Source organism: Sceloporus occidentalis, unplaced genomic scaffold (assembly GCF_023333645.1).
Source record: "Sceloporus occidentalis isolate IW3139 unplaced genomic scaffold, rSceOcc1.0.p SCAF_4, whole genome shotgun sequence".
Taxonomy (NCBI): domain Eukaryota; kingdom Metazoa; phylum Chordata; class Lepidosauria; order Squamata; family Phrynosomatidae; genus Sceloporus; species Sceloporus occidentalis.
The window spans coordinates 8,476,046-8,490,374 of NW_028316984.1; the positions used below are offsets into that span (position 1 = coordinate 8,476,046).

Sequence of the window (14,329 nt, forward strand, 5' to 3'; positions counted from 1 at the left end):
CTTGAAAAGTAAACAATACCAAGTTTGAGATAATGACAACAATACAAATGGTTACAGCATGATAACTCAATGCTATAATATGGATAGCAAAGAAGAAAATGTAAGTTAAAGCACAACTACTGAAACTATGACAGCATGGATCACAATAGAAATTATAACTGAGCAAATGCAAAATAACTTTAAGAAGTCTGTTACATCTTCCAGCCTCTGCACTATTGATCAAATATCTAATGTACGAGCCAAAGTAAAACCATAAAGTACCACAATTTTTAGAAATAAGCAGAAGCACTTGACAAAGCAGCCCTTTTGAAAATTGACCTACTCTGATCGGATCCTAAATATCCCAGCTATTTTTGGACCAACTCTGCAAAGCGAAAGGCAAGCATGTACAAGCTGAAAACCAAAAGTAACTTAAATAAAAATGCAAATTGTATGTATTTATATATATCGTATATAAGTTGACTTTATTCATGAAGTCAACTTATATACGATATATATAAATATATACAATTTTTATATAATATGACTTGTGGATACATTGAGGGTAAAACCTAGGGGCATGTAGCAAAGGATGTAAAGGATCAAGCAAAGAAAATGATACCAGAGAACTTACAAAATTCAAAAGATCAATGTATCAGGCGATTACTACAGTAAATGGTCACTGTGAGATGTGGTGGAGAGGTGACCAGGCACAGGTGGAGCTAAGAGATATGTTCATGTCATATAGCAGTAGCATTTACAGCTTTTATGGCCGGTCTGTTCAGCCCCTAAATTCCTATATACACGTGTTGTGCCCTAAAATTGAGAGCAGCTTTCAAGGTCTGAGCCTGCTCAGATAAGACCATTACATCTTGAGTTTCCCTTATGTGAAATGCTTGGAAACAGAGTTGTTTGGGATTTCAGATTTTTTTTTATTTTGAAATATTTGTATTTGCATGTACATGGATTTGCATTATAAATTAGAAGGGAACTGATTTTATGATTCTAAATAACCAAGCATTGTGAAATATTGACAGGTGTTGAACCTTCCGTAGATTAAAAAAAAAAAGACTGTTTGTAATCTATCTTGTATACATTTAATTGGGAGTAAACTACACTGAACACATGCAAAGAACTTCTATGTACAGTGGGCCTCCACAATTGCTGGGGTGAGGGGTGCAAGACCCCTGTGAAAGTAAAAAAAATGCAAATAACTTTTTTTAACCTAAGACAACACTTCTCTAGGAATCGATAGGTCCTTCAATGCAACTCTATTGCTAACAACCAGCACAGAATTGCACTGGAGGATCTACAAATGCCCAGAGAAGTGTTTTCTCTAGGAATCTCTAGGTCCTCTAGTGTGACTCTACAGTCAACTTCTGTCAGAGTTGCGCTGATGGACCTAAAGATCCCTAAAGACAACATATTAATCAGATTTGCAAAAGTCAAAGACACAAATGTTGAGGCCCAACTGTATATATTTTGCTTGTAGGTATCTTTTTATTTAAGAATGTTTGAATTACAATGGATGGAAAAAAATATTTTACCTGCCCCTGCATATACCTGCAAGTACAAAAAATGATTAACAACCTGCCTGTCTATGTTGAGGGCCTCCCCACCTTAAAAACAGTTCCAGGGTCCTTGGACCAAAACACACTGCAGAAATAATTCAGTTTGAGACTGCTTTAACTGCCCTGGCTCATTGTTAGGGAATGCTGGGAATTGTAGTTTCTTGTGGCACCAGAGCTTCTCTGACATAGATGGCGAAATGTCTCACAAAACTACAGTTCTCTGAATTCTCTAGCACTGAGCCAGGGCATTTAAAGTGGCCTCAAACTAGATTATTACTGCAGTGTTGTTTTTTTTACCCTTGTCTTCAAGATAATAAAAATCAGACAGTGAATTCCATGTGTTACAGCAGATGGCAATCCAACATCATACTTCAAAATGCTCATTGAGAGGTGTCTTTGTTTGCAAAGAAGTACACAGAACTACTGTATATCAGACATAATCAGGTATCAAAGTTATAGACGACAGGTATAGAAGCCCAAAGTTACTGAATCAGGGCAGAAAGAGGCTGAGATGGCATTCGTATGTCTTATATTTCCAAAACAAAATTAACAGAATAAAACATCTTTTGAGATCAACTGAAGAAAGTGTCTGATATAAACTGAACAATAAATGTAGTGCAGGTAGTTCACTCCTGACTTCAATTGTCTGTTTATTAGGTAATTCCCAATGGGAGTGGATAATAATCTCTAGAGTGCTAATAATATCCCAAAATGTAAAAACACTACAAATAAAATGGGAAGACAAGCACCCTCTACTTTTCATTAGTTGCTAGTTAACCAGTCAGTGTTGCTATAAACATACCATAAAGTCTTTGCCTAGTTGAAGAAGAAAAGTCTATAATTTGTTTTTGTTTTTAAAAAGCAAAAGGCAGGAAAATTGTACCATCTGTTCCAAAATATGGAATATTTTCCTTTTACAGGGTAATCTTACAGGGGCAGAAGTGAAGGAATCCCAGTGGAAAGAAACACCACATACCTTTAAAGCTACATACCCTTTATGGCACTACGATTCCACTTTAACTGCCATGGCAACATCTTATGAAATCCTGGGATTTCCAGTCTAAGGGGTCCTTTAGAACCACCCCAAGTTTTAAGGACTGAGTGCCATGGAAAACAAATGCAGACTTAGGTCCAAAGCACACTGCAGAAATAATCCAGTTTGAGACCGCTTTAATTGCCCTGGCTCAATGAGAGGGAATTTTGGGAATTGTAGTTTTGTGATACATTTAGCCTTCTCTGTCAGAGAGCTCTGGTGCCATAACAAGCTACAGTTCTCAGGATTCCCTAGCACTGAGCCAGGACAGTTAAAGTGGTCTCAAACTGGATTATTTCTGCAGTGTGGATTGGACCGGCCAACTTTCAAATTATTTTCTTTGCTGCTTCAAGGCATTTACAGCATAAAATTAGCCGCTAAAAATTGCATTATGTCTCCTTTTCCACTAAAAATTATGGGGTTTGGTGTGTAAAGAGGAGAGTATGTCACAGGACCATCTGAGGGGCTCTGTGCTGCACAGGTCATAGGATTCCCATCTCTGACTTAATCCTATTGATTCAATCGGTCTACTCTGTTTGAGACCATTTGAATTTGGCCTAGTGTTTGCAAGGAGACATGTCTACATGCACATTAACATTAACAAGTTCCCTAAAAGGTTACTCTGGAGAATTAACCAGTGCAAAAGGTTAATTCTCTTAACTGAACAAGACTGGCTCTTTCTGTGTTCAAAACAACATGATCTTCAATCACACTTATCCTGGAGCTTTCAGAGAAGTAGCCTTGTTAATCTCTTGCAGCATGAAAAGAAAGGAGTGGGAGGAAAAAGAAAGAAACGTGACAGCACCTTTAAGACTAACTGGTTTTTATATTTGCATGAGCTTTTGTGGATATAAACCCACTTCTTCAGATGCGGTAGAGTAATATTAAAACCTCTGGTTAAGAAGTGTATTTACAGAGTTGTGGGAGTGGGATAGATAGCTTTTTCTGTTTCCTAAGCCCTTGGGCAAAGAAGAGGGCTAGCCAAACAGGAGCTCACTGCTCCTACCCACACACTCCCCAGTGCTTTCTGCTCCACCTTTCCAAAGGAAGACAAAACTATGAGTAACCCAAAGTGAAACCACTTTCCCCTTCCCTATCTCTGGAGAAGTAAGAAACTTATGTGTGTGCTGAGTAGCCAAAAGCACTCTGAGATTTTAAGGAAGTTTTATTCCAAGTAAGAAGTTTTACATCAAGTTTCTGGTTCTCATATCATGGAGCATTCTTCTCCAGTTATAGCTTAGGAAGTTGCAAAGTTGCAGAACCACGTTACATTCCCAAAGACACCTTGGAACCTACAGCCTGCCAGGAAAATATACCAAAAATCTCCCACATCCACTATGATGTTCTATCCCACTCCCACAACTTGTATACTTTACACCTGAGGCATCTGAAGAAGTGAGTTTATATCTTCAAAGGCTCATGCTAAAACAAAACCCAGCTAGTCTGAAAAGGGCTGCTACATTCCCTTTTCCTCCCTTTCCCCATGTCACCAAGAACAGAACTTAACTGCCCTGGGATTGCCTAGATACTCCTTGCACCCTCTTTTAAAAACAAAAACAGAGTTACTAGCTTATGAGTTTTCCAGTCCTCAGGCAGAGGCCTATTTTAGCAATAATTAACATACTTTTCTTAAAAGATTTTTTAAAAAAGTATTTTAAGACCTTTCAATTGGATACCACTGAGTTTTAGTTCTGTCAGTAGGGCCAACAACATCATGACCGAGATCATGCATAGAGGGCTTCCTTATGAATGTGCAACTAGGGCCTCATTCCCACTTACAGATAAATCAGTGTGCAATACGAATCTATGGATCGATTTAACAGCGGAGTGTGGTTCCCACTACATTTGTCCTGATCGCATTTTTTCCTTCCAAAATAATCCACTTGTGGTTCACATTTATGCCTGAATCGAATCAAAATGGACCCACTCCAGCCAGCCAAAGGGCAAATTTAAATAGATTCTGATCCGCATGTGGTTCACATTTGCATGGAATTGATTTGTTGAAAAAGAAATGTCAAAAAGACACGGGTTAAATGGGTCTAGAGCATGGCCCCCCTCAGAATCGCTTCAGCGTTTCATATTAAGTGGGAACCAGGCTCGTTTGAACCAATTCAAACCGATTTGTGATCCAATTTAAAAGGTAGTGAGAATGATGCCTAGATATCACCTTCTGTTCTGACTCCCAAACCCACTTTAACAGCCAGGAGCTGCTCTGAGCGATGGTCTGTTCTGCTGGCAAGCTGCAGTGTGACAAGGAGTTGTAACGGGACCGAGGTTGTCCACCAGAAGAAGAGGGCACGGTATAAATACTATAAATAAATAAATCATCCTGCTGTGCCCCAGTTGCCAGCGGAACATTTGGAGAGGCTCCCTGGCGTTTCAGTGGGATTCAGGGGAACATACAATCATGGGAATAATGTTTTAATTGTATCTAGCATAAGTGAATATGGAGAAGTTATGGATCTATAACTCTAGATTATGAAGTCATAACTACAATACAAGATGCCAGGCCATATTTTGTTAGTTTCCTTCAGTCCCTCAGATCACCTTCCCCAAAAAGTCAGTTCAGGCAGTTATTTGCTCTACATATTCTTCGCTGCAAACACAAATGATTTACCCAGTTGTTCTGCAGTTTCCTTATCCTGTTTTGGCAAACCTTTAACTCTCATTTATTGTTCCAGTTGCCTTCTCAGTTGCCACATATCTAATTAAGAATGTTTTTGTTGATGGCTTTAATGTTTTCAGTATTATTACCACATCCACTTCTTGCATTTTGTGTGTATGGGTTTCTGTTTCCTTTTGTTCTTTTTTGAGCAAGACTTCATTTTCTGAAGGAAAACTTCTTGCTTTTAAGTTTCCTTAACTCGTTCACTAAATAAGGTTCTTTTAGTGTGATTTTGTTAGTTCCTATTCTTTCTGAGATTAAAATGTCAATGGTGGCAATGTTGGATTGCTTTGACTTACACATATATAATCAAATTATTTCCACCTTCTTTGCAGCACAAACCACCAGCCTGACTTCAGGGTGGAAAAGTCAATTGGAAATGCTTATTTCAGTTGTAAGCAAACTCATCAGAGGGACAATTCTGGTACTGTTACTGTTAAATTTATCGCATATGGTCTAGGTTCAGTCTTAAATTGTGTGGCAGAAACACAAATAAAATCTTCTTCTGTTCTTTTTCTGCCTTCTTCTGTTGTTTTATCGTTGATCACAAACCTCGGAACGCAGATTTGTTTGACAGCATAGGCTTTAGAACATTCCGATTATCTGGTGTTTTCCCACAAGCTACCAAAAAACCCCTACAGTTTTTATATAAAATTGTCCATTATTGCATCATACACTATGCTCTGTGACAAGAATGCAATCATTTAGAACAATGTTATAAGAATATAAAACAAGAACATGAGAGCAAACCTGCTAGACCAGTGGTTCTCAATCTTCCTAATGCCACGACGCTTTAATACAGTTCTTCATGTTGTGGTGAACCCCAGTCATAAAATTGCGGTGTCTCAGTTCCTAAGACCATCAGAAATATGTGTTTTCCAATAGTCTTAACCGACCCCTGTGAAAGGGTCATTCAACCTCAAAAGGTGTCGCAACCCACAGGCTGAGAACTGCTATGCTAGACCATATCCAGCATTTTGCTTCCAACAGGGGCCAGTCAGATGTTCCTGGAAGCTCCAAGTCAACAGCCCAAAACTAGAGAATAATATATAAAAGGCTGTAAAGCCACTCTGGAGTAAAAGGTGGTTACAAGGGTTGAATGTAAGTATAAAGTGGCTGTGATATTCTCCCTTTAAGTGACCTCTGCAGTCAGAACCGGGGCAAGTGACAGAGGCGTGGTACAGACCGCCATTAAGTGGCATACCTGCGCCAATTCTAGGATTAGGGAGTGTGCGGCAATCGCAAGCTCCCTAACCCTAGTTTGTGTGGATGGCGCCATCGTTATGCGATGCCGTCCACGCGGGGGTACGATGATGTTGCGCATGCACCGCATCCAAACAGTATGTGGTGCATGTGTGACGTCTGCGCCACCCCAGGCCGGCTATGGCAGCCTGGCTGTGGCGTGGGAAGGAGCTCCAAAATGGAGCTCCTTTTTGCCACTCGTATCATTCCTGTGACAACCAAACAGCTGCGGGAACAATGCCAATGGCTCAGGCTGTTGGGGTATTCGGGGGCCAGAAGCTCTAAGGACACCCCTTTTCCACACCAGGGAGAAACAGCATTTTGCTGCCTTTCTGTGGGCTGGAAAAACTCTGGATTGGGAGCACAGGGCTGCCGGTGACACTGCCCTGGCCCCAATCTGGAGCACAAAGGGACGGTCTGTACCATGCCAGAGAAAATTTTCTGTCAATAGCACATCTGAGGAACTTCTTCTCTAGGAAAACTTACCTGCTGCCTGCCTTGAAGGACTATCCTTGGAGGACTTAAGCTTTTTAACCTATGAAAAACTGGTATGTATGCTAGTATAGAATGTGGTCATTAGTGAGAAAGACTCTAGTCACACTTTATACACGTGAAGTGATTAAGGCTGCAATGATATGGTCATTTATTTGCACCCACCAACACAGTGAGATACCAATCTGAATAACATGCAGATAAACAGACTGTGCTGATGTGGAAAAATGTGAATAAATATGTGTCAATGGTATATTGGCAAAGGTGCATTGGTCAGAGGAAATTGCCCATTTCTGTGTTACCTACATCTACTAGCATATACTCGACTATAAGTCGACCTCATGTATAAGTCGAGGGCAGGTTTTGGGGGCAAAATTATGGATTTTGATATGACCCGTGAATAGGTCGAGGGTAAAACTTAGGGACATGCAACAAAGGATCTAAATGATGAAGCAAAGGAAAACAATGCCAAAGAACCTACAAAATTTTGGCAGGCATAATGGTTTTGGCTCACACTAAAGGATGGATGGAAGAGAAAGCAAAGAGAGGTCAGTGCTTCCAGGACAGATTGCACTCTTGCCTTTCACCAGGGATAGTTCTCTTTTTAATAAGGGTTAAAGTATAGTTGACTCGTTGATAAGTCTACCTAGATTTTTGGGGTCAATTTTTTGACTAAAATTTCTAGATTTATACATGAGTATATACAGTAATATAGTGTCTGCAGAACAAAATCTCATCATCTTGATGGGGATACTGGCAGTAGCAGAATATAAATTCCTCCATCTATACATGTATTGTTGGGGCGTCATTCATCTCCAGTTGTATCTCTTATGCCCCTGTATTAATCAATTCCTAATTTCATGTACAGAGCCTGACCACTTTCCTCCTGACTATTATTACTATCAGTTGGAGGGGTGACAAATATGCCTTGGTTATTTTTTTATTTAAATAAACATAAAACCTTCATTGTTGCAAATGCAAAAACAAACAGAAACAAACAAACAAAAAATCCTGAAACACAGAATTTAACACAAGAAGAAAAGAATTTCATTGAGGATAAATTGCATATTCCAGGTATCAGGTAAATGTTATATGACCAGTTCTTTTCTTACAGTTCTACCAGATAGAGAAAGAGAGAAAAAGCAAGAAAAAACAATATGTTTATCTCGATGATCTGACCTGGGGTTAAGCACTTAAAAAAGAAAAGAGCACATCTATGTCATTTGTTTTGTTTGTAAAAACCTGCTTTGCTATGAGATCAGTATTGTTTTAGATTTTTACAAAATAAAGAAAACTTTTCTAGCATTTCCCTCTTCTACCTTTTCTGGTCAAGAACTAATCTACACATCCAGTCAACGGATGCAACACACCACTACCATGCTATTCTATCCAAGTCATGTAGAATAATTTTTCATAGTAAAGATAAATAGAAAAAGGAATTATTATACATGGTTTGTTCTATTTTACATAAAGTTTCCATTCAAGCTGTAAACTAAGGTCCTTTTGAACTGATCACTTTTACCTTCAGTAATATATTTACGAAAAGACAATGATTAGATATTAAAGGCATGTTATCCAAAACATTAAAGGCAAAGAATTTTCTCTTTTCCATCTCAAAAAATGATGGGCAAGGAACTAACGCCAGCCTGCACCACCTACCCATCACCCGGCTTTTCTACATAGCCAAACTTTGTTATCTACAGAGGAATTAAACCACTGAAATAATAATAAAAGTATTCATCATCTCAAAATAAACTGTCAAAGCCCAGAGAATGAAATACAGTTGATTTAAGATGACAGTTCATTTGAAATCAGAATCTTTTAGCTTATGCTTATGAGTTTAAATGCAGTCCTTGGGTAACACTGATGTGTTCGTTAGTCAAGAGGTCCTTGGAAAATAAGTCTTATGTAGCCTTGTTCTCCAGAAAGCTGATGTGCGCAGAATGGACAGGCTGCATGAAAAGTGTGGGTACCATGAGGGAGAGGGATTTGGGACCAATAGGCAGTTGTCTTTTCAGAACACACATGTCCACATGGGCTGAACGCATGAGTGGGAGGCCCAGCATCTACGTAAAATCCAGCTTCACATCCAAGCCAGAGAGGCACATAGGGGCCGACAGATCGGCACATTGGACATTCCCGATCCTTCCCATCTCTCTCTTCTTTGTTCCCCCAGTTATGGTAGCCATGGACATGACCACAGTTTAGATAAACCCAGGGTTGCTTTTCATCCACAACATCTTTTCTCTTCATACTAGGAAAGGCTAATGTGTTAAAGCCCACAGGGCACTGAGGCCTGGCTGCATTGATTTCCTGCCTCAAGGCTTCCAGGTGCTTCACTGTTGGAGTGCGAGAGAGTCCTTCTGCAGTACGCCACAGCAAAGTTGCTCCACAGAGGTCAATCAGTGAACCATCTTGGAGCTGGTTAGTTTCATTTTCAACCTGAAAAGAAAATAAACACAAGTTACACAAATATGCATCATTGCTTCTTATACCTTAATTCAGCGGTGATCTTTTGGTGTTTCCATTCTCACTACTACCTGTCTACAGCATAAACAATGGTTTTCTTTAATGCTGGTGTACAGTGGGACCTCTGTCAGGCTAAAGTGCAAGAATAAAAGTGGTATCCCTGTGTATACCAAAATCTGTGGATGCTCAAGTCTCATAAAATACAAAGTAATAGTAAAATTGTGTCCCTTGTATAAAATGGCAAAATCAAGGTTTGCTTTTTGGAATTTATATAATTTTGAATATTTTCAAGCCGTGGATAGCTGAATTGATAGTTAAAGAATCTGTGGATACAGAGGGCTGACTGTAACACCCTTCCTTCTGCCTGGTGTTATAGTGTAATTAAATTGAACCTAATTCTTAGGGAGTACAGTCAAGGTTATAGGCCAAAATAACCTAAAGGCATCAGTTCCCATCTGATCTCAAGCTAAGCAGGGCAGCCCTGGATAGTACTTGGATGGGAGACCACCAATGAATACCAGATACTGTAGGCTAGCTTTCAGAGGAAGGAAGTGACAAAACCACCTCTGAGTATTCCTTTCCTATATGCAATTCATGGGGTTGCCTTAAGTCGAGAGGTGACTTGAAGGCATATACACAAACATCGTTAGGCAGGTGATAATACCCCTGAACAGGGCCCACCTATCTTGGACCACCCCTTAAAAATACCTTCTTGGCCTGGGAGTAGCAGAAGCCTCTCTTACAGAATCATGGAACTGATGAAGTGGCTTGTACCCACAAACAAACACATTATAATATATTTGTTAGTCTATAAGAAGCTGTAAGATTGGTAATTTTGCTGCAAGAGGATTAAGGTGACTCCTCTTCTGGAAATGTTATGAAACATTTAACTTATGTAATGAGCTACTCTAACTAGGATCCAGTGGCTTTGTTGTTGCTTCTCTCAATGTAACAAAGACAGAAGATGATCTCCTTTCCCCTTTGGAGCCCCCCTGCACCCTCAAATCTGCTCTAGAGGAATAGGCAACCCAGTAAGTTTTTGGATAAAGTGGAGGGAAAGAAAAGTCCTCTCGCTAGCACAATGCTCTGCAATTCCCTTAGTCTTGCTACTAAGGGAGAAAATGGGAAAGGCTGTTGCCTTCCACAACAGATTAATAATTCTGTTTCTATATTAGTCTGCTAATTTTAAATCTGAATAATTTGCATTCTAATACTTGGATCCTATTTTGAGAGAAAGGCAGAGTATAAGTGCAATAAATAAATAAATAAATAAATAAATAAATAAATAAATAAATAAATAAATAAATAAATAAATATTTAAGTACCAATTTCTGAATGAATTTCTTTCAAAATATGTATTTTAAATTGCATTCTGCTATTCTTTTTTGAGCAGAGAAGCTTGTTGCTATATTTGAACAAATGTAGTATGTGATGGATTCTGATTTGCACTTTATCCAAAAGTACAGATTAATATGGTTCATACTTGAATATGTGAAGACTCAAATTGGTCAAGCATCCCAAAATGCCTGTTCACAATGTTTCACACACACACCTATGTCTTACAATTGGGTTGAAATGCTAACTTGCTTTCCATATGTGTATTTACAGTTCTAAGCATTTGCATATGTAATTATATGCCTAGCTATAGATACCCACAGCTGAAGAGAAGTGCTGTCTGGATCTTCCCATGTGCTGAGTAGCTAAATGGCAGTGATAGTGATTCTATATATCAGCAGCTGGACTACACGAACCCCACTGAAGTATTTCCATAATAGATAATAAAAAGCCTCACTCTTTTTGAATATCTAAGATTCTGCCTGTATTACATAGGATTCTGTAAAGTCAAGTGCCAATGGCCTCTTTTAGTAGGGGTGAGGAATTTGTGGCCCTTCAGATGTTGCTGAACTGCAAATTACATCTATCTATCCAGCATAACCAATGATGATGGCAGCTGGAGTGCAATGGCATGTGAAGGGCCATGAACTTCCCTCACTCCTGTGGTAGAGAAGTGATTTCCCAAATAATAATAAAAAAGGAATAATGTCAATGGAGAATAGGAGCACTTAGAGGGCATGAGTTCTTGCAAAGAATGCATCTTGTACCCCAAAAGTATCACTAATTCATTATATATAATTAAATCTAATAAATCTTGGAGCAAAACTCATATAGAGCCTCCTCCTGAAAATATCTATGTAATGCAGTTGGTTGGATTCCCATGGAATTAGGGCAATTTATTTCAAGTGAAGAATAACATCTAAACTTGCTATTCTCAGACTTACCATCTTTCCCCTCTGCTGAGCAGATCTTGTCTCTCTGAGGCTGAACACGTTCCCACATACTGATATTTCCCTCCACACCCCTGGCTTGGAGTCTTCAGTGAATCCATTGCGTGGGTGCATAACAAGAACTCCATTTGTGGTTAGCCCATCCATTTGCCCATCAGATGTCTTCCACTTGGCAGCTTTCTCCTGTGGGAAACACCAATGAAGTAGCATTTATTCATGTTTTAGTCATTTATTTGCAAATGTGCAAGAAAGTTGGGATCTGAATTTAACAGCAGAGATAGATCATCCCTTACCCCAAGAAAGATGTTTTTGGAGGAGTCAAAGCCAGCTGCATATATTCTTGCTGTGAAAGGAGGATTTCGTTCACATATTATCCTGCAGGCAAATCTTGAGATGGTGCTCTGAACAGACTGAGTCTCTGAATTGCTCTGACTTCCAGGAACAGTATCTGTCACAACAAAGTCTATAGGGCTTTCTGTTGATCTCCCAATCTGGCAAAAATAAACAGATACAACATAAAGCAAAACATTCCAGCATAATCCAACATTTAACCTCCCCCTAACTCTGTGTCCAGAACTCAGTCATGTATGAAACAGCACCCAAGTTTGCAAACACTCTAATATGAGCAAACACCATATTTATCAGTTACTTCCCCTCCTCTGCTAGAAAGCAAAGTTGCTAGACATTTTTCTTTTCTTTTACTACATCACTGAGGTGTTGGGCTGTACCTGTTAAATAATTGATCAGACCGCCTGCAAAGATCTCTGCTGGCTTTGAGTGGCTGGTTGGAATCTTTAGCCCATGAAAAGGGAGATGCAATAAGAAGCTACTGCTTAGTCCTAAAAGTTATTTTGAACTTCTTCAAACTATGAAGTAATAAGATGAGCATCTCTAACAGTCTAAGTATGGTTAGTGTTGGTTTCCTTCTGTCATGCATAACTGGCATTCATCCTTACACAAGTATGAAAATGTAGCAGTTCTAAAGCATGGGCTAGAGGAGCAGAGAGAAAAATTCTGACTCACATGTCTTCACAATTGAAGTCATGCCTAAGAAGGGCATTACCCACTTGTAAGTCCAGCAGGTATAGAGCTACCTGGCTTAGCAACTGCCCTTTGGACTCGAGTAAAATCAGAGCAAAGGTGAACTATTTAATTCAGTGTAAACACCAAATGCTTTGCTCCTTTTATCCCCTAGCTAAGAACAATGGGTCACCTTATTGCTCTTGGCTGCAATCCAAACTCTCCTGTTCAAAGTCCAAAATCACCACAATCTTCAAAGGGATTCACATGAATGTAATATCACAAAACTAAGCCCAGCACAGTCTGTTCAATGTAATCTTGTCCCCTAGCTCCTTTCAGGTCACCCACATAATCAAGCCAGAATTGTTTAGACAGAGACTTCAGAGATGGGCAGTTTGTGTGCTGTCCCCCCACCCCATCCCGCAGTCGCTGATACCATTGCTGTGGAATTTGCTGCCAAAACCAAGAAACCACTGTTTTTGCTTTAAATTTGCCAGTGAACAGTATGCTTGCTGCCTCCCCCCTTTCAAGTGGTTAAAAATATAACTCCAGAAAGCATTAGCTAGCTTTAAAACAAGACATGCACCTCTCATGCATTTTGTTTAAAAGCAGAAGTGTGTGGATTTTATTCTCTCTCTCTGCCATACCATCAAATTATTGCAGCACACAGGTATAGCTCCCTGGTTTGCTAAGTGGTAGCAATACCCTCCAGTCCGACATACAGGGGAAACCCCAGCAGTTCTCCAAAGCTGTCCATCTGTTGTTATAAGTTTTGGTGGCACTTCTCACAATATTTTGATGTGATAATGGGTTCTATGCACTGAACCACATCCCAAGGAGTATTGTTTCAACTTCTTCCCTTCTTCCCCAGGTGTAAAGACACAAATGCTTCAGCAAAGTTCTCTTTTATGAACTTTAATCTCTGTTCCTAGGATATGGGGCAAGGCAGTTCAAGAGATTCCCTGAATCAATTTATAAAACTGGTAAAAAGTGACAATACATTTTACTAGAATATATTATTTCAGCCGAGTTGTTTTGAATACTTCTCTTTATTCCCTATATGTAGAAAAGAAGCATGCTGAGGCATAGGCCTGATAAGAAGTTTCATCCCTAATATGCTAGTTTTCCTTTGTGCAAGGACTTGTGCAGGTTTGCAAAGAGGAGTATGTTGCAGGCTGAAAGCATTTTAGGAAATTTTTTACTGCTTGATACATCTGCTTGCATATGGCTTATTTCCTTTGTATTCCTTGTTGGCTCATCGTTGTCAAACTTGCCAGTCTATTTCAAAATCCAAATACTGTGCCCAAGAGAATGCATTTACAGTAACTATTTAGGAGAGAGTTAATTCTCTGATCCATTAAATGGCGAGCATCTTCTCCTGGCATCTCACTGAAGATGGAATAACAGTCTAAAACTTATGACGCTGTAGGACAGGCAGTTTAAACTGACAGCATGACCTTTTTCTTGCTACTATAGCTCAAAACAAGGCAATTCTTCTGCAAGCAGTATTTGAGAGTGCCTGTGATAATCAGGATAAACCATGAAGATCAGTGGAGGTTCAAGATAGCATCTC

The 14,329-nt window shown here is 39.4% G+C and overlaps 1 protein-coding gene across 4 annotated transcripts in view; it reads right to left on the bottom strand.

Annotated features, from left to right (window-relative positions):
* Positions 1–7,909: 7,909 nt before the first annotated feature.
* LOC149313479 (E3 ubiquitin-protein ligase pellino homolog 1) overlaps positions 7,910–14,329 on the bottom strand; it is an 83,092-nt gene continuing 76,672 nt past the window's right edge. For all 4 annotated transcript variants that reach the window (XM_089519178.1, XM_089519175.1, XM_089519177.1 and 1 more), the window contains 3 exons: positions 12,030–12,227; positions 11,731–11,919; positions 7,910–9,424 (listed from right to left, as the gene is read on the bottom strand). In XM_089519178.1, coding sequence (XP_089375304.1) covers positions 8,858–9,424; positions 11,731–11,919; positions 12,030–12,227 — 954 coding nt within the window. In that variant the 3' untranslated portion in view covers positions 7,910–8,857. The remainder of the gene's footprint in view (positions 9,425–11,730; positions 11,920–12,029; positions 12,228–14,329) is intronic.